The 21,451-nt window shown below is 35.0% G+C and overlaps 1 protein-coding gene across 4 annotated transcripts in view; it reads left to right on the top strand.

The window, feature by feature from the left end:
• CNOT4 (CCR4-NOT transcription complex subunit 4) overlaps positions 1-21,451 on the top strand; it is a 200,847-nt gene that overhangs the window by 115,092 nt on the left and 64,304 nt on the right. For all 4 annotated transcript variants that reach the window (XM_069087290.1, XM_069087291.1, XM_069087289.1 and 1 more), the window contains 5 exons: positions 8,594-8,791; positions 11,848-11,934; positions 13,078-13,179; positions 13,744-13,869; positions 15,959-16,083. In XM_069087290.1, coding sequence (XP_068943391.1) covers positions 8,594-8,791; positions 11,848-11,934; positions 13,078-13,179; positions 13,744-13,869; positions 15,959-16,083 — 638 coding nt within the window. The remainder of the gene's footprint in view (positions 1-8,593; positions 8,792-11,847; positions 11,935-13,077; positions 13,180-13,743; positions 13,870-15,958; positions 16,084-21,451) is intronic.

The following is a 21,451-nucleotide window of genomic DNA, read 5'->3' as shown; positions in this document are numbered from 1 at the left end:
TGATTTGGTCCTTGGGGAATGGGCTGAACCCACACTCAACCTTCCTGACTTGTTAAGTCTCCTCTTACATAGCACCAAGCACTGTGTAATACACAGCTTCCATCTTTACTTTCCAAGGCTGACATGTAGAGTACTATTAATATGTTGTTAAATCAAATTTAGCTGTTTTTGAGAGACACACCAACATTATAGTGGTAGAATTAATTAAAACCTGACATGTAAATAACCTCTAAAGAATTCTAACATATATAAGAAGTGATAAAAGAAAGCATGTATTGAAACATGTCTTGTTTGCTTTCTTAGATTAATCTAGTAATTAAACATCAAAATGACTACAAATAGATTTAAGTATTGACATAGTATTTTTATTGTTTCTTATTGTGTGAGGTGTCATTATTAAATTATTTATAATAGTTTGTAAGAACATCTAAGAACAAAATAAACTAGTCAGTTTGGGTTAAATGTATGAGTTGTAAACTTCATTTACTATTGCATTTAGTTCTTTTAAAAATATTTTTTTTAATTATTAATTTAATAATCTTAGTCATTTCAAAAGACAAGAATGAAAGAGGATTCTATATGAAACTGAACTAATGTTGTTGAGTTCATCCATGAAAGTGTTTATATGAAGTTTAACAATTTAGTAATAAAATTACACTGTTTATTTTATGCTCTTCTTTGGAACTTTTTTGTTTTATTTCATTTAAAAAAAAAATAAGTGTTTTATTGATATCCTCTTTTTGCATCTCTGTTACTGCCCATTAACTAAGATATTCCCAGTCCTTTCTTGTAACAAATAAGGATGGTCAAGCAAAACAAAACAACACATTGGCTATATTGGAAAATATCTTGTTCTGTCTTTGTTCTCTCTTTCTGTTTTTATTTTTTAAACATGCCTTTATTGATTTCTTTTGTTTTTTACGTCCCCATATATATCATTTCTTCTAGAATCCTTCTCTTTCTTCTCCCAGAGAGCCATCCCGAATAACAGATAGTATTTTTGTAAAACAAAAAAAGAAAAAGACAAGGGAAAAAAATCAATATAATTGATCAGTACATTAAGGAATTCTGAAAATATGTATATTGTGCGATACTTGTGGAACTCCCACCTCTGCAAAGGAGTATGGTGAGAGTGTCTTCTCATATCTCTTCTTTGGAGTCATCTCGGTTCTTTATAATTTTGTAACATTCACTTTTGATTTATGTGCATGTAGGTCTATATGTATGTATGTGTTTTTGTTCTTTCCTTTTACATTATTGTAGTTGTATATATTATTTTGTCTCTTCACTTTGTATCAGTTTAAGTAGATCTTTCTTTGCTTTTCTGCATTCATTATGGTAGTCATTTCTTATATCACAGTAACATTGTATTATACTCATGTAAAACAATTTGTTTATTCATTCTGCAATTGATGGATTTTTACTTTGTTTCCAATTTTTGGCTATTACAAAAAAGTGCTGCTGTAAATATTTTGGTGTATATGGAGAATTTGTTTTTATCAATGGCTGTCTTGGGGTATAACTCTCATAGTAGAATCTCTAGTTGAAAGATATGAATGTTTTAGTAATTTTATTTTCATAATTTCAAATTGCTTTCCAAAATGGTTGTGCCAGTTCTTAGCTCCACCAACAATACACGAGTGTGCCTTTCTTCCTACGGTCCCTTCAGAATTGGCTATTTCCATCTTTTGTCATCTTTGCCCATTTGCAAGGTGTGAATTGAAGTCCTAGGGGCTGTTTTCATTTATATTTCTTTTATTATTAGTACTGATTTAGAGCATAGTCCATCTTTACTTTCTTGATTTTTTTCCTGATGGATATCAAGAGAAGTTTCAATAGAGCTAATATATTCAACATAAAAAGTTGACATTGCTTTGTTGAAAAAGGGAACGTTCAATAATTTGACTTTTATCATTTTAAATTCATGTTTTGTCAGATGCTTAGATTTTATGAACTGTTTTAGCAACGCTTTTAAAAAATAAGCTTTATTTATGCCTTTTGTTTTTACATTAGTAATTTATATTTTCCTTTCCCTTTCAAACTATCACATGTTTCCTTCCAATAATGAAAAATGGTTAAGAAGTAGAAACAGCTGATAAAATGACTGTATCTTAATATGCCGTAAATTTTCTTTCCTAGGAGTGTCTCCCTTTCAACTATTCCACCTACCCTTACTTATTTGCCAAGAAAAGGGAGATCATTTTCTTTTCTGTTCTCTAGCAGTGGGGATGGAGGATCTCATTACAGTTATTCAGTTTGGCTTCATTTTAGGGCTCTCTTTATTTGCATTATAATCATCTTTGTGCATGTTTTGACTGAATATCACTTCATGTGGGGCTTCCTATGGTTCTCTAAATTTCTTATATTTATTTTTTCTTATGTCACAGTAATATTCTGTTACATTTAAATATCACATTTTATTCAGTCATTTCCCAGTCAGTAGCTGCACATTTTCTTTCCAATTCTTGACTACTTCAGAAAGTGCAGCTAAGAATATTTTGTTACATATTTGGGATGTTTGGCAACTTCTAATTGCCCAGTGGTTCTTGCTGTATAGTACCTGATTCAGATTAATACAATAAAATTCACTTTATTTTATTGGTGTAATTATGTAGCCATCTCAGACTTATTAATGGACTGTATTGACCGATTTTTTTGCCTTAAGTTATAGAAGAATGTATGAGGTTCTTGAATAAGGTCTAATTTGGGGCAAGGAGAAGAATATTGTCTACTTTACTACTGGTATTTAGAACTCTAGAAGTAGAAGAGACCTTAAAAATCTAGTCAAACTCCTTCATTTTAAAAATGGAAATACTGAGGGGATTAAATATTTTGTCCAAGTTCATGTGGCCACCTAGTGGCAATTCATCTAGGGTCTTCTGACTCCCAGTCTATGGCCCTTTCTGCTCTACAATATAGCTACTTTTATTTAGTACAGTTGTATGTAGCTTGTTATTCCCTTGCTTGGGCTAAGTATGTAGAATAGTGACAATGATATGCTTAATGTCTTTGGGGAAGGAAGTAAAGGAACATGAGGAAGGGAGATACCTGGACTGTAATTCTTTAAAATAAAAAAAAAATTTGGTTCGTTAAGAACAAAAAAAATTAGATTATGCCTTAAGCTGTTGGGATTTTTATCAGATGATTTATATGGTCTTTGGCAAATAACTTACTTCAAAAACTGATATGGTGTCTGATATTTGCTTCAAGAAGGTAAATGTTTGTGATTGTTGCTCTTTAAAAATAAAAATCTAGCATTTGTAGAATGCTTTAAGGTTTGCCAAGTACTATACTTATGTTATCTCACTTTAATCCTTAGAACAAGCCTGTGTGGTAAATGCTGTTATTACTACTCCCATTTTACAAATGGGAAAACTGAGGTTCAGAGAGATTAAATGACTTTCCTAGGGTCACACAACTAACTGAGGTGGAATTTGAAATTAGTTTTTCTTGACTCCATGTCTAGCACTCTTATACAGTGAAGTAATGATATGTATCTTATTACATCTTTCAGATGCACAAATATCTCCTGGCTTTTTGAAACAAATGTGTCATTGCTTAATTAACCATAATGTATATATTTCCATGTAGAAAAAATGTTTTTCCTTTGACTCCCATTATCAAACCAAAGAGATTATCATAGAAAATACCAAGTTGAAAGCTTTTGGTACAGTCATTTATAAGCTATCTCTGACTTGCCCTCTCTCACTCCCACAATTGACCCCCAAATAATAAAGAAAAGCAGTTAAGTAGAAAACAATAGATGAAATTTTTGCATCTGACAATTTTCCACATTTCATTTGAGGTTCAGTTTCCTCTTAGTAATTAGTTTTTTTCCTTTCTGGAACCTTAAGTCCTTGCTAGTTTGTACTTTACTAACTCTAGGACCATCTTCCCCTTTTTTGTCCCATACCTCCTACACAGTAAGAACTTCTCTCCTGAATTTGAATCTCTTGGCTACATTCCTAACTCCTAGGACTTTGTTGACTTCCCCCTTTTGATAGTATCTTTTAATCTCAGAATCCTTCTGTCCAGTAATTTAAAAAAAAAATTTTTTTTGTGTTATAGGTTGCAACAGTGACTTAGTTTTGAATTTGGAACCATTGTTTACTTAAAGTGGGCTGCAATTTAATGAGGATATACATAATTGTTTACCCTATTGTGGAAGAATCCTAAGACTGGTTCCTTAATGCAAATGTATTAGTTGCTTTGGTTGTATTTATTGTGTTTATAAGATATTCTGGGCTAAGTTGTAACAAAATTTTCAAATAAAGGAAATTTTGTTTCAAAATAGTATTGCTTTTCAAAACCTACTAAACATGGTAAATGTTATGAGCAGCCTAATTGCTGGGTATGACCCTGGGGAATTTTGCAGAGGTTATGCCAGTTACCTAAGCAACCTGATTTACATGCCTCCCACTCTAGGGGCTACTTTTGGCTCCTTCCAGGAACATACTAAGGAGGACCATTGGAGACTAGAATACCTAGACCAATTTTAGAAAATGAGAAAAATTTATGCTTTTAAAAATAACTTTTGTTGGATCAAGAATTTTGCTGAGTTTTCTGAAGCGGCCCATTCTAGTTTATTCTGGATAGAGTTGAGTTGGTTATGAAAGAAAGTGAAAGTAATTCTACAGAAGAGCAAAGAAGTGGGCAAAAATGGAAAAGAACGATATGGGAAAGGGTAAAGGAAAGGCAGACTTAGCTAATAATATCCTGCAGAAGAGGAACAAGGAGAGAAGTATAATGTCCCTTTTGACATTACCTACAGCATTGGCCAAAGCAGGTTTCTTGCAGCATTGGACAAAAAATTTGTTAATAGTTGGAAAACACTCGTAACGATGACTGTGATGGGATGATTAGAGGATATTTTTATTTTTGTTTATTTTTTTCATTTTCATTTTTATTTTTTTAAAAGCAATTGGGGTTAAGTAACTTGCTCAAGGTTACACGGCCAGGTGTTTCAGGGTGGGTGCTAAGTGCCTGAGCCCGGATTTGATCCCAGGTCATCCCGACTCTGGGGCCGGTGCTCTTACTCGCTGTGCTACCTGGCTGCCTCTAGATGATATTTTTTACCAAAGCAAAGTTAGGATCACTATCCCCCAAATAAATGTAACCTGTTCTTTCTCATGTTAATATCTCCTGTCAAGTCTATCTTCTTATCTTCTAGGAGGTTTCCCCCATTTTCACCTAATTACCGTTCCTGTTGCCACAGTGTCCCTTTGGATCTTGCTACAGTAATGTTTTTCTAAAAATTTTCTTTCTTTACCTTTATTTGATCCTAGCATCTCTTTACACCATTGTCTTATCTGACCTCCCTTTTATTCCCAAATAGAAAAAGGTATTTAATGTTGCTTGCTTTCTCTTTCTCATCTCCTATGCACTTTTCTACCTCTTATATTCTCGTTTCTGTCTCTACCTCTCACCTGGAACTTCTCTCCCCAAGGTCACCAGTGTTCTCTTTATTTTGTCCAGTGACTTTTTCCTTAGTCCTCATCTTTTACCTTTCTTTAGCGTTTGCCACCTTCTGGATATTCTGTCCTCCCTGAGTTTTGTGACAGTGCTTTGTTGTTGCTCTTTTCAGACCTAACTCTTAATTTTTGGTCTCCTTTATATTGCCATTGTCTATATCTGGCCCCCTGTTTTCATGGGTGTATGCAGGTACTTGGTCCGGGTCCTTCCAATTTTGTCTCTTTACACTTTTTCTTGGGAATCTCCTCAGCTCCCAAGAATTCAGTTATTCTTTCTATGCATATGATTAAGAAATCTACATAGCCGCTATCCCTTATCTAGCTTGAATTCTGGATCTGTATATGCAATTTGCTGTCAGATATCTCTCCCTGGATATCCCATAGGCATTTCAAACTCAACATGGTCAGTACAGAACTCATAGCTTTTTGCCTGTCTCCCCTTCTAACTTCCCTATTTCTTTTTCAAGTACTATTGCCACTAGGTTCTAGTGATTACGTTCTAGTCACTTAGATTCTTAATCTTGAAGTTATGCGTGACTCTTCATTGTCAGATAATTTATAATTTCCTAAATTATTTCAGTGCTGCCTCTTCAACATTGATTGTATCCATCACCTTCTCTCTATTACCACACAGTCACCCTATCTAGGCTCTCATTACGTCCCTTGGCTATTGCAGTGTCTTCCTAGTAGGTCTTTTTGTATCCAGTCTTTACCTAAAACATGAATCTTGGAGGGGGGGAACTTGCTTGAGCTTGTCCCCCCAATCACCTCCAAATTCCTGTAAAAAAAAAAGACTCTAAAAAAATTTTAGAGTTATAGAATGCACAAAATGACAGAGTGAAACACATCTCCAGCTGAAGTCAGCCTGGTGGGCCTACAGGAAGGGTCTATTGCACCAGGCTGAGAGTAGCATGCAGGCCCATGAGGACCAGCACAGACCTGGCTGGAGCAGGCCTCAGGGGACTGAATCATTGGCAGCTGTGCTGGTTTCCAGACTTCTTAGCCCACATACACTAAAGACAGAGTAAAAGGTCAGTGGGGAAACACTGGACCTGGGTGAGAGAAGAGCATGATTATGGCATTCCTGAGGTGAGGAAGAATGATGGTATGGCAGAGCTTGTGGTGGCTGTAGAGAGGGAATCCTCCTTAGAGTTCTGAGGCAGAAAAGAGTGTTTGTGGCCAGATCATAGGCCAGGAGAGGAGAAAACACCCCTCCTTTGATCATATCACCTTAGAAGATTTGAAAATTTACAGGTGCCCAGCTCTGACAACAACTATGCAAAACCCCAAAAATTTAGACGAGAACACTGTTTACTCTTTGGTAGAGAGCTCAAAAGTCAAGTAATTGACTGGGAAAATGAGCAAACAGAGAAAAAAAAATCAAGACTATAGAATCTTTGGTGACAAAGAAGAATAAATCATACAACCAGAAAAAGATTGTCAAAAGTCCTGCATCAAAAGCCTCCAAGAGGGACTGCTAGGTGGCGCAGTGAATAGAGTACCGTCCCTGGGGTCAGGAGCACCTGAGTTCAAATTTGACCTCAGACACTTAACATTTATTAGCCATGTGACCTTGGGCAAGTGATTCAACTCCAATTGGCCAGCCTCCCTGCCCTCCAAAAAGCAAAAAAAAGAAAGCCTCCAAGAAAAATATGAATTGATCACAGGCCATGGAGGAGCTCAAAAAGGATTTTGAAAATCAAATAAGAGAAGTGGAGGAAAAATTGGGAAGAGAAATGAGAATGATGCAAGAAAATCATGAAAAATGAGTCAACAGCCTGCTAAAGGAGACCACCCAAAAAATACTGAAGAAAAATCATGGATCTGACCATGTCACTTCCCATTTTCAAGAAGCTTCAGTGATTTTTTTTTGCCTATAAGATAGAATACCACCACTTTTGTTTGGCGTTTTTACAGTCTGGTTTGAGCTTGTCATTACTGATTGATTTTACATGACTCCTCTTTCACATGTAAGTCAGGCTTCTGACCTCATCTTCATCCTTCTTGTCCTCTCTACAGCTTTTGACACTATCAGCTACCCTCTTCTTGATCTCTCTTCTCTCTAGGTTTTCATATTGCTATTCTCTCCTGGTTCTCTTCCTCCCTATTTGACCAAACCTGATCAGCCTCCTTGGCTGGATCTTCATTTTAGGTCATGCCCACTAACCATAGGTGTCCCACAGGGTTCTGTCTTGGAACCTCTTCTTTCCTTCCTTTATATTATTTCACCTGGTCATCTCTTTAGCTGCCATGAGTTAATCTCTGTGCTGATTGTTTTCATATATACTTATTCAGCCTTCATCTCTCTGCTGACTGCCAGTATTATATCACAAGCTCTCTGTTAGACATCTTCAACTGCTTGTCCAACAGACATTTTAAACTTGACATATCTAAAACTGAACTCATTATCTCTCATCTACGTGGGCTTGCAAGTCAAGTGTCATCCTTGTAGAGGGATGCACTTGTCATCAAGTAGAGGGACTCTCATTTTTGTGTTTTTATTATTAGTACCTAGCAGAATGCTTAACATATAGTGGGACTTAGTATGTGCTTAAGAAATGCATTTATTCATCTCCTACTTTGCCATTAGAACTGAAAGGAATTTAGGGTATCATCTAGTCCAAACCCCCTTTAGAGTTGAAGAAACCAGAATCGACACAAGTTAAGTGACTTGCCCAAGGTCATAAAACTAATGGCAAGCTGGCAAACCTGCTGACCGTTACTAGCCTTACCTACCATTAGAAGTATAAATTGAAAATGTACCCTTTCTTCTTGATCATGTTGGTGATGGAATATATAGAAAATAAATCTGTTAAAATATTTAAGCAGAGATGCTGTGGTTCTGTTCTTAATGTCCTTAAAAGCTGTAGCAATGTAGTTTTGCAGATTAAAGAGATTTGGTTGCTATTTCTTTTAAACTTTTTTTGCTTTAAGTATTGATCAAAGTAAATTGCCAGAGAACAAAGAGGTGAATTTTTCTGATAGAGAAGTTAAAAGTGCTGTCTGTCTAGTCAGCTCTAGAAATAGTTTTTTTAAAAATTAAGTAAACAAATTGGCTCCTTTACTTTATCCTGTTTTAAGTAGCATTTCTGTTAACCACCATGTTTGTATCATTATTAAAGCCATATCCAGAGGACCCAGCAGTGTATAAACCACTCTCCCAGGAAGAACTGCAAAGGATAAAGAACGAGAAAAAACAGAAGCAGAATGAAAGGAAACAGAAGATATCAGAAAATCGCAAACACTTGGCCAGTGTACGTGTTGTACAAAAGAACCTCGTTTTTGTGGTAGGACTCTCCCAGCGTTTAGCAGACCCAGAGGTAAGCAATTTATAGGTCTTTCCTCCCCAAAGACTCATTTCTTAATCATGGAATTAACACTCAACCCTACACAACCCCTGGAATGCCCATAGTTGTTTAGATATTTATTTAGTAAAGAGGTAAACATCTTAATCGATAGAAAACCTGATTAAATCCCAAGGAATCCAGCTTCCCCCATGACTACCTTTTTAAGGAAGGTGTAACATAGTACCACTTTCCACCCCTGCTCCTGTACTCTGCCTCTTTATTTTTCTCTAGCCAGAATTAATATTCTGATTAACAGTAGCATTTCAGGTATATGCACCTACTTACAAGTTATAGCTTTTCAGTATTGATTGTATCTGGGATCACCATTCATTTTTATTCCATACTCTACCTATTCATAGTAGGGAAGATAAAAAATAGATGAAGAAATAAGACTCCCTATAGAATGGTTCTTGTTGCTTCCTTTTTTATTTTACTGTTAAGAATAAAGCCCTGAGAACGAACCTTTAGCACCTTTCCTCCATTCCCCTGACATAGTTTACTCAGCTCTTTTGCCCTCACAGATGACACAGTGGATAGAGTGCTGGCAGGCCTTGAGGAAGACCTGAGTTCAAATCTGGTCTCAGATATTTACTAGCTATGTGGCACTGGGCAAGTCACTTAAATTTCTGTTTGTTGCAGTTTCGTTTTCTGTAAAATGAGGGTAATAGTAGTCCCTACCTCCCAGGGTTGTTGTAAGGATCAAATGAGGTAATAATTGCAAACTGCTTAGCACAGTTCCTGGCACATAGTAAATACAATATGAATATTAACTGGTATCATTATTTTAAGAATCCTGTTAACACCTTGAAATTGGAGGACCATGGAAATAAAAGTTACCCTTCTGTACTTTTTCTTAGTCAAACAATTAAATTGATTGGGGTGTGACATTTTAGGAAGGATATTACTAAACTGAAGAGCATCCAGAGGAAAGCTACCAATATGGCGAAGGGATTTAAACCCTTCCCAGAGAGAGAGGATTGGTTGAAGGGACTATGTTTAGCTTGAAGTAGAGATGACTTAAGGGACAGTGATAACTGTCCTTGTGGCAGAGAGATTAGATTTGTTTTCCAGAACTAGGACCATTTTTTATAACTTGAAAAGAGACAATAAATTAGGGCTTCTTGCTGCAGCGTTTGGAAAAAATGAGAATACTCGATTGACTCTTCCTGTTCATTTTAGTTCCCTAATTTGACAACAAATGGTTCTTCAAATGAGTGATTATCAGTGTGGTAAATCTGTATCCATCTTAGAGAGAAGAATAGAAAACCCATTTGTGTGTGATACAGATATCTTTAAAAATGATTTATTTAAGGACATTTTCCATGTCCAGCTGAGGCTTCAGGAAGGGTAGAGATGGGAATAGATTGAATTGAGGTGCTAGTATGGCAGCTCCAAAGAGAGTTCCCCACTCTTTTTGTATTAGGAAAAGTATCTGGAGATGCTGTACCTCTTTTTCTGCAGCTCCAGGATGGTGTTTGGTGGAGCAAGGTGCAATCTGCTGCTTGTGATGCTAGATTTGTGCTTTGGGATCTTTGAGTGCAGTAATTAGTTGAGGGAGAATGAGAGAATGAAAATGGAATGTACCCCCAGCTTAGGTAACAAGAGGGAAATGTAAGTTTTTATCTGAGATGCCAGAGGCTATGAGGCCCTTTGGCCCCACATGGACAAATTACCTATGAAGTTATTCCAAAAAGAGGGGAAATCTTTTCAGCTGGTTTTAGATGTGAAAACAAAAAAGCATGGGACAAGTAATACCATTGGGATTTATATCAGTGTTTTTTTAGCAAATGAGGAGAATGACCTTGTATTGCTTTTAATGGAAGAATCAGACACCTTATAGAGAGGGGTGTGTGTGTGTGTGTGTGTGTGTTCCCTTTGTGATTTTTTTTTTTTTTTTTGGCAAGGCAATTGGGGTTGTGTCTTGCCCAGGGTCACACAGCTAGTAAGTGTCAAGTGTCTGAGACCAGATTTGAATTCAGGTCCTTCTCATCCCAGGGCCTGTGGTCTATCCACTGTACCACCTACCTGCCCCATTCTTTTTCTGATTTTACATGTGAAATGTTAACTCAGATTCCATAGGTTAAGGGTAATAAATTCCCTATATGCAAAGATCCTAGCAAGGGATTATTATTTATATAGCTTATTTCATATAATATTATTAGATATATAATATTTTATTGATATAGCCTTATTATTCATATAGCTATTTGTATATGTATTTACATGTACTATGTCAAATAGTATTACTTAATTTATAATCCTTTGAGTGTTTAATACTACTTGCATTTGTTAAATTCTAAGAAGCAAAATCACACCCTTCTACACATAATAAGGAGGGGGGTATATAACTACAAAAATAACACATTATGAAGGCATTGCAAAAGGTAAAGTTTTGTTGGTCTTGTCACAGACAGATTGAGGCTTTGCTATAAGGAAAAAATGCTTACAGAACTATCCAAAAATAGAATGGATTTCTCTGGAGGTAGCTCATTCTTCCCTGCTAGAGATCATTAAACAAAAGCTATTTAATTGGGCATAGGGTGTGGAGGTGGGAGGATAGAGTGGGGGGCTGCTTTACAACCAAGTAACTTTTGAAGAGGTGCCCAAGCAATCAACTAAAGTATGGATAGTTGTTGTGATACCACCTTCAGTATACTACATTGCCCTGTTGGTACAAAAGCAGGTTTATTATAAGGTGAACACATTACCCTTAACATATCAGTTTAATTTGCTGATGCCTTTTGTCCTGAGATTTATGTTTATACTTACTAGGTAGTAAGTACTTAAATAATCTTTTTTAAGGCCACCCTCCCTTGGCAACAGTAATTTTTCCACATGATTTTTATAATAATCACCTTGGATAATTGGTACACTTGTCATTTGGGCTTGACAGTGTTTGATTTAAACTTTGTAGTACATGTTAACTTTTATTTTTAAGAGTGGAGAAAATTCACATTTTTCATTTTTATTTCCTTTTTTGTAAGGATGAATTTCTGAACAACAGGCACTGTTTATTATCTCTCTTGTAGGTTTTAAAGCGACCAGAATATTTTGGGAAGTTTGGTAAAATACATAAAGTTGTCATCAATAATAGCACATCATATGCAGGCTCACAGGTAACTAACTATAGGGATCTTTTCTTTCTTTCTTTTTTTCTTTCTTTCTTTCTTTCTTTCTTTCTTTCTTTCTTTCTTTCTTTCTTTCTTTCTTTCTTTCTTTCTTTCTTTCTTTCTTTCTCTTTCTTTCCTCTCTCTCTCTTTCTTTCTTTCTCATAACATAGGTTATTAGTCATTCTGTTTTTAAAAGGAGATAGTTCATTATTAAAATTTGTTTCTCTTTTGAATTATTAGTTTGGGAATTAATGAATCTTGTAATTAAGAGATGTTAGTTGAATAGCACCCTCTATTGGTGTCCCAAAGGAAATTATTTGTACCTTAATGGGACTCACATGTAAGGATTTCCTGTTCTATTGAGTAACAACCAAGATAATGAGAAAAAGATTTAGAGATGGGAGTTCAATCTTTTTATTGAAATTAACTTAGAATACTTCTTCCAAGTGGCACAGTCTTAAAACATTGAAATTTTAAGAAAGTCATTTTAATGATATTTGACATTAGGGCAGATAAGCTTAATTTTCATCTTTAAGGTAAGACTAACCATGCCTCATCTGTTTCTATATGTGGTTACGTGGAGGGAGGGAGAGTTGGAAATTATAGTCAAAGCTATGTAAAATTTGATGTGGCATAAGAGGAGTTTTGACTATATTTGAAAATTTTCAAACTTAAAATATCAAGCCCTATGACCTTAATTAATTTTTTCCAGATCAAATTCTATTATCTCAAATTCCTATATAGATCATAATCTAGTTAAAAGTAGGCATATTACATTAAGCAGAAGAGGTAATGGCTTGGAGAGAAACGATTACTTGATTTGGAATTGAAGTCTCTAGGTTCATATCCTAACTTTGCTTCTGGTGTGGCATTAGGCAGGTCATTTAATCTTTTTAGGCTTTGGGTTACTCATCTATAAAATTAAGGACTTGAGCTAGAAAGCTAAGAGTTCAAAGTTTCTGACCCTACTAACTTATAAGATTGCTTTCAGATGGGCTCTTTGCTTTCTTTTGGCTGAAATTCACATTCATTATTGAAAGTTGTTGAAATAACATTATTCTGAATTCTTTATTGTTATTTTAATAGAAGCTTTTTGTTATTACCTTGATTTAGTATTTATGACAGTGGGATGGGATGTTTTCACTTTAGGGTCCAAGCGCCAGTGCTTACGTCACTTACATCCGGTCAGAAGATGCTCTCAGAGCCATACAGTGTGTCAACAACGTAGTAGTAGATGGCAGAACACTCAAGGTAATATAATTTATTTTTGATGACCTTTTTTTTTGTCCAAAATATAGTTTATTTACTGGACAGATTTTATTTATCAAGTTTCAAGGCAATGCATCTGTTGTAATTCATTAATGTTAGTGTCTAACAAGGTTAATCTACTTACGCAATTACTAATTTCCACAGGAAACTTTTTTTTTGTTAAAATAAATGTAAACCAGATCTCCACCCCCTTGTCCCCCCCATATTCTTGACATTCTTTTCTTTTTAAATTTTGAGTTCCACATTCTCCCCCTCCCTCCTACCCTTTCCCCCACTGAATAGGCAAGCAGTATATCAATTATATATGTGAAAACATGCAAAACAAATATTTGTACTAGCCGTATGTTTTTTTAAAAAGAAAAGAAAAATAAACAGAAAATTATGTTTCAATTTGTACTTGGAGTTCATCACTTCTTTCTCAAACCATATTTCTTATGAAATGCTTTCTGAAATATACATTGGCATATGTTTCTTAACTTGTATGATTGTCCTTTTTGAAAGCAAATAATATTTTTGTTCAAATTTTTTTCTTCTTTTTTCTGGCAGGCTTCTCTAGGTACAACAAAATACTGCAGTTACTTCCTAAAGAATATGCAGTGTCCAAAACCAGACTGCATGTATCTACATGAATTGGGGGATGAAGCAGCTAGCTTCACAAAAGAGGAAATGCAGGTAGTAAAGTAGTATGAATTGCCAGCTTTGCAGAGAGAGCAACACTTAGTTTTTATTTTTTTGTTAAATGATTTCCTTCAAAAGTGGAGAGCTTTTTTAAAAAAAAGGTATTATGTTGAGAGTAATGTTATCAGCAAAATGTGATTGAAATAGGGTGTTATGCTCATTAGTTGAGTTTTTTCTTATCTGTATTTTTTACATGGTATCCTAGAAAAATATATCCCATCAAGATAGGGAATGATGATGTTTTAGAGAGTTATGCTCTCTCTTCAAGTATTCATTGAATTAGTAGCCTGTGAAAAAGTGAACTGAATGCTTAATGTCCTATGTTCTTTCACTTTTCCTCCTCTCCTGTCTCCTTTCAATTTATAGTATAAATATTCTTTAGAAGTGAAAATGTTGAAAAGACATCATTTTACATGAGGATTATACCAAAATATAATGCTGTACTTCCCTATTGTAGATGAGGACTTCAGATTTGTGGCTGTGGACTTTTGCAGGAATACTTCTCTTTTAGAAGGTGGGGGGGCATTCATTGCTACCTTTCATTCTTCACATCAACCTAGAGCAAGTCTAATTAGAATGAAGAGTGCATTGCTAATTTTCACTGGGAAAAGTTTACTTTCTTTGACGTTGGAATTGCTATAGTTTAAATCCCTTTATAAAAAAAATACAGTCTCCTTATTATATTGTCTTTGGGATCTAGAAGCAATATTAAAATGAGTCCTGGGCAAAGTTGTCTTGGATGGCAGCAAAGAAAACCCATACTGCATCATAATATAAGTACCAAATGACTCCAGCTAATTTGCTTATTTGAAATGTTTTTTGGAAACAACATATTTTGGCCACTGCCATGTAGTAATGAGATTTAACATGTATTATCTGGGCTGCCCCTATTGAAGTCTTTTCATAACCAATTTTCAATAACCATTTAAAAGAAGTTTATGAAGCAATTTTCCTTGTGAATGGAAAATTTTCAAAGGTTTTAAACTTTTTAGAGTTTGTACCACTAGAAACAGTGAATGCTTTATAGAGTCAGTCTTACTTCATCAGAGCCTTCTTAACCTGTTTGGAAGTAGTATAAACATAAGGCCAGAAGTGTTTTTCTTGTTCAAATATTTCCTTAATATAAAATAGTAACTTATTATGTAACTATCATAACAAGATTGGAAGAGCACTCTTTCTTTATCTCATGATAGGAAATTCATTCTTTTATTCTGAGTAGGTAAGAAAATGTGAATGGAAAGTATATATGTGTGACTTAAGGCACTTCAGAACAAAGAATGACATTGCAAAAAAAAAATGTAATTGTACTCAAGTAAATGGCATTAATCTTCTTTAGTTTTTGCTCAGTTATTTATTAGAGCCTGTCATTATCAGGCTGAACAAAATTAAGCAGCAAACAACTTTGTGCAAAATACTTAAAATAACCTATATCCAGACAATGTATACAAATAGTAAAATAAGTACTATAAACTTTTACTATTTGTTTCTAATTGTCTGAGTTAAATTCTCTGTAAATTTTCTCTTCTCTTTGTGCTCTGTACCTCCCTCTTCTACTCCCAGGTTTTTCTTTCTTGGAGAATTTAATCATACTATCTGGAACTGAATTTAAAATGATTTTTATTTGTGACTTGGTGACTGAGACAGGGCAGATGAGAAGATAAAGTGCCATTTGATGAATTTTTACTTTATTTTTCATTAATTTAATGCTGAATAATGCTCTTTAAATATCTGAAAAAATGCTTAATAATTAGGCTGTCGTAGAATACCTTTTGTTCTTACCTTAAAGAACTTTGATTAAACAATGCTTAAATTTGGTTTCCTAAGTCTTAAAGTTATTTTCTACATACTGAATGCCTTCCAAATAAATTATTATTTCTTTTGTTGTGTCTTTTTGCCATATGCCATGTGCATTTAATAGGAGAGAGATTGTCTTAACCTAGAAAGTGTGTCAGTTTATCTTTGGTTGGAAGAATCCTTTTCATTTTGTATCATTAGTGTCTTTAAGCTTCCAGGGGAAAGATGGAGTATTTCATTGCAGCTAATATATGAATGCCATTGCAGTTCTATTTTCTTTTTCCACCAGGCGGGTAAACACCAAGAATATGAACAGAAGCTACTTCAAGAATTATATAAATTAAACCCCAATTTTCTTCAGCTATCTACGGGTTCCGTTGACAAGAATAAGAACAAAGTGACACCACTGCAGAGGTATATGCCTAAGTACCTGATTTTTTTTTTTTTATGCTTTTTAAGCCACAGCACTTTGTGACAGGCCTAACATTTGTCCTTTCCATGCAGAATTCCTTAACTATTCAAGAAACCTTCCTGATTTGATGATTTAGGATTGGCTCTTACAAATATGTGATGGTCTTACTACGTCCTGCCACTACAGCCCCTCCTTCTTATTGGCTGGTGTGCAGTATCACCCTTTATTAAAAGGAAGATTGGCAGGTGTTCAGAACATGATTAGCACCTAATTGAGGCTTTATCCTTTATCCAGTCACAAGAATTGAAAATCATGTGGAAAAGTTTGAGCTTTAGGAGAGCAAGTGGAAAACTGTGATAGATATATTTCTGTATCTATAGATATTTCTATATATAGATCACCGTTTTCTACTTGCCATATATGTGTGCGTGAGTGTGTGTATGTATACAGACACATATATATGTATGTATAAAAATTTCAAGGATTTATTCTTGGGAATCTGTAGAACTTATTCTTCATGGATAAGGAGATCCTGTATTTCAGAATCTCATTTGCCTTAGGGAAATATTGTTTTTATCAAAGAGTTGTAGGTGGATTTTGTATAACTTCAGTATTTATACAAACTAGTAGAATTTCCCATGAATTGGATGACATTCATTTTATTTTGGTGCATACCACTGTATATATGGCTTTAGACCATCATAAACTAGTATTAATCTATAAGGCCTTCTTTTGGGTTGTACTATAGCCTGAAATACCTTAAGTTTCAGTAGTCAGGTCTGTATTCTATTTCAGCAGATATATCACTTCAAAATTCTGTTAGTCTTCATTTTAAATAAGCAAAATTTCTTGTAATTCAAGGATACTGAGTTTTTTTATACAAGTTAGCAGAGTTAAAATTGTTGACACTTCAGTGTCCAACTCTGAAACGTAGTTTTATTGCCAAGTATATATACTAGTACGTGAAAGCCTTTGCTCAGATATATCTCTGACCAACATATGGATTATCAGAATACTTTTCTTGTACTTTATAAAGTTAGATTATGAAGTCATTGTTAAGTTATTCTCTTTGGATATTAAAGGTTAATGCAAGAGTATCAACCTAGTGTTGCTATGTATTATAGATCTCAGGGCAGAGCATACATTTTATCTTGTAATTATGAGAAATTTATATTTAATTCAAATATGAATAAAAATAAGTCCAAGAATAATAAGCTGAATGGATATATTTTTCTCCCTTTTACTTTTTCTTCCTTTTCACCTTCCTCTTCTCCTTCCTTACCCTATTTTAAAAACATATTAAACATGTATTATTATTCTTTTATGAATATTGCCCCCTGAAGTACTTAGGACAAGAATGAAATTACTATAAGAAGGTTTTTCCTTCTAGATTTTTGCATAACTTTTTAATTCAAATTATGTATTTCTAGCTTAGAATTTATGTACATATTTCTTGCATATTGAAAATATAGCTTTGTAGATTGGTACTTAACTATTGACTAGTGATAAGCTTAAAAATACTTTGAGTAATAAAAAACCGGGAATCAGGTGAGTGAATGCTGTCACAATTGTCAGTAAAACTGACAAAATGGATTTTCTTCTGTAGCACTTTCTTCCTTGATGCTGCTTCTAAATGACATCTACTTCTGGCCCAACCTGTGATCATATCAGGACAGGGAAATATCACCGCAGCTTCATGATGTGCCTCTCTTCACTGCTGCCCTGATCCTGTGATCCAGCTGCTGCTGATTGTTCCTGCTATGAATTATCTAAGTTAGGATTCAGGGATATCATCTGTGTGGGAGCCCCCACTGTGACAATCTACCATTAGATTTTTTAAAAAATAATTTTATTTTTTTATTCTGAATTTAAACACCCCCAAAAGAGCATTTCAATATAGACAGCAGAACATGAAAAGAGGATTGTATATGAAACCGTGAATCTCCATTTCATACAGCTTGCTTTTAAAAAAAAAAGTATATAATAAATTCCACACGTTACTTTCAAAACTGTCCTGCTTGTCTGTGCTTCCTTCTGAACTTCCTTCTGTTCTCTTCTGTGCATTGTAAAAAATGTTTATAATGACCCTTTGGGGGAGGGCATCACTATTACTGACCACCCTTTTTCCAGTTAGAGTTGGGTGAGTGAAAGAGAAAAAACCCTTGTAATAAGCTAGCATAATCAAGCAAAGTGAACCTACACAGTGGCCAAATACAAAAATATATGCCTCTTTGTGCACTTTGTGGCTATCACCTGTCTGTCAGGAAGAGGGCAACCTGTGTCACCATAGATCCTCTGGAGATTTGGTTAGTTATTGCATTGAACAGAGTTCTTCAGTCTTTTGAAGTTGTTTTTCTTACAATGTTGTTGTCCTTGTGTAAATTGTTTTTGGTTATTTCATTCTGCATCAGTTCATACTACCTAGGATTTGCTAACATCATCTCTCATCATTTCTTTTGACACAATAATATCCCATTCACTTACTGCAATTTGTTCAGTCATTCCTCATTTGATAGGAACTCCATCATAGTCTAGTTCTTCCTCATCTCCTCCCATGCCCTTCCCACCCATCTCCCATCCTCCATCCTTCATCCACCATCCGTCATTTAGGATCAGTAAGCTTGTTTATTTGCATCTGTTCTCTCCCAGTATTTTCCTCCCTCTTAACTCCCAGCTACTTGTCCCCACACTTGTTTCCATATTGAATTTTATATATTTCTGTGCTTAATTGTGTGTGTGTGTGTGTGTGTGTGTGTGTGTGTTGGTTCAGCTTTTCTTTTCCATTTCAGATAAATGAAGGCCATTTGATGTGTCTTCCCTCTGCCACTTCATATTTGTCTTGTTCGCTTTAATTATAAAAATTATTAAATTCTACATCCTCCTCTCTTCTCTAATATTATATTTCTTCTTCTGTGCCTCCTGTCTTTTTCCCTCTTCAAATTCCCAGAACAAAACCCTATCACCCCTAGCAATTCTGTTTTTCTTATTCAATCTTCTCATTAACCTTTGAAAATCATCTGAATGTTAGCCTTACATCTTACCTTTCTCTGGACTCTTGTGTTTGTATTTCAAAAATCTTACTCTCAGCTCTTGTTTTTTCAGTAGAGATGTTTTAAAGTCTGTTAAAATTCCATTTTTCCTTTGTAAGATTATATTCAGCTTTGCAGGCTAAGTTATTCTTGGTTTCAAACCTATCTCATTTGCCTTTTTTGGAATATTGTACTCCCAGATCTCCTCTGTTTTTTAATAGAAGCTGCTACGTCTTCTGTGATGCTGACTATAGATCTTTGGGGAGTGCTTGTAGTATTTTTTTTCTCTTGATATGGGAGTTTAGGATTTTGGTTGATATTTCTGAGACTTTTAGGATTTCTTTCAGGAGATTCTTTCTTCACATTCAAATTTTAATAGATCTGGGCAGTTTCACTTAAAATTTTTAAAAATGTAGTGTTGTGAATTTTTTTTTAAATCTTGGTTTTCAGGGAATCCAGTGGTTTTAAAATTATGTCTCTTTGATCTATTTTCCAGGTCAGTTGTTTTGTGATATCTGACATCTTTTTTTTTTTCCAGTCCAGATTTTGTTCTGCTATTTCTTGCTGTTTCCTGGAGTCATTGATTTCTGTTTGGTCTGTTATAGTATTTTAGGGACACTCTTCTTGGTTAAAATTTACCCCACTTTCTTTTTCTAAGCTACTTAGTCTACTAATTTTTTACTTCAGAGCTTTTTTTTTTAAAATCACATTTTCCTCTTGGTATTCATGTAGTCCTGGCATAAAATCATTTTTTCCTTTGAATTTCTTTTTATAGTTGACATCTAGTTAGATTAACACCTTTTTTTGATATTAGATCATATTTTATTCACTCATTTGAGACATTTATTTCTGAACTAAAACCTTGTGCCAAGACCAGGTTCATATACCCCAGAAGACTCCTCCACCCTCAACCCCCGCCATGCTCTTGTGTAGGACAGTCATCCCTTTTTCATCTTGTTCTCGATCCTTGCTCGGACCTTTTCCTCTTGGGGCTTGGGCTGCTTGGATCTTTGAAATTCAGATCTCAGGTGTTCAGAGTCCTTGGTATCTTTGCAAGGGATTGTTTGGGGAGGCCCTGGATGTCGGAGCTTAGGTGTTTGTTACACAGCTCTGAGCTTGTTGTTGACAGCATTGTTGCTTTTCAACTACTGTTCAGATTTCTGAGCACCTTAATGCTTTACTGGGGCAGTTGTTCACTCTTGCTGCCTCAGACAAAGAGTGTTGTAGGCTACAAATGTCTTCTATTGTCTTGAGGGGACCTGGCTTGCTTTTTTTGTAGTTTTGGGATGGAATATGTCACTGTAGTTTCTCATTGGTTTTCTTAATCATGATTTTGTTTGATGGGAACTTCAGGCTTTTTCTTGAATGGGTATATGGAGCTGGTTGACCTGTCTCTTATTCAGGCAGTCATCTTGACTGAAAGTCTTTTTTTTTCCTTAATCAAACACTAATCAGTGTTTGTTGTTTTTTATCTTTACTTAGCCTTCTGGTTTTAATTGATCTGGGCAGTTTTCATTTATGATTTCTTGAAATATAGTATTCAGACTTGTAATAAAAAAAAATAATGGTTTTTGGAAAGTCCCGTGGTTTTTTTTTCCCCAAATCACTTTTTTTTTTATATAAAATATCTTCTATTTTTTTCTAATATTTTTCTTGTTAGAATGTTTCTTTATTTCTCACTGATATCTGCTAGATATATTCTGTTTTTCAGCGATTCCCTTACTTGAATAAGGTTTACCACTTTCTATGTTTAGCTATTTGTTCTTTTGATTCTTTTGAGATTTTTATTTAATTTTTTATCTTTCATTTCATTTTTTCTAGGTATTAATGTCCTTGTGGAAGAGCCATTTTTCCTTTAAATTTATATACTCATTGCTCACATTTATCATTTCTTGCTTTTTGAAATCTCTAGATCTATAGTAATTTTTATAGTGATTAGTGTTTCCTCTGATTTATTCCTTTTTTCTAGTTTTAGTTCCTGAGTTGAGGCTTTGTGCCATGACCAGTCTCCCCTCCATGCTTTTGCTTTTGGGTGATTTATTGAGCCCCTCTTAGGTCCTTTGGGTTTCTGCACTGACCTCCATCTCTGGAGGCTGTGATTTTCCTGGATCTTTGAGTTCAGAGTACTCTGCCTCCAAGCCTTACAGTGACATCTCAGAACACAATAGTAGAGCGCATGAGTTCCTTGGCTGTTAGAGTCTTACCTCTGTCACACTGTTGTCCATGGTTTCTAAGGTTCCCCCCAGCACTTTCTGGCCTCCCTGTAGCTCTCTGACTTCCCTGCGAGTTTCTTCAGGGACTCCACTTTTGTTGCCTCCTAATACAGAACCCTGTGGGCCAT

Source organism: Petaurus breviceps, unplaced genomic scaffold (genome assembly GCF_028583685.1).
Source record: "Petaurus breviceps papuanus isolate PSGF00001 unplaced genomic scaffold, PetGlider_PUasm1.0 181, whole genome shotgun sequence".
In the NCBI taxonomy this organism is placed as follows: Eukaryota; Metazoa; Chordata; class Mammalia; order Diprotodontia; family Petauridae; genus Petaurus; species Petaurus breviceps.
This window is presented reverse-complemented; position numbering and strand designations above follow the sequence as displayed.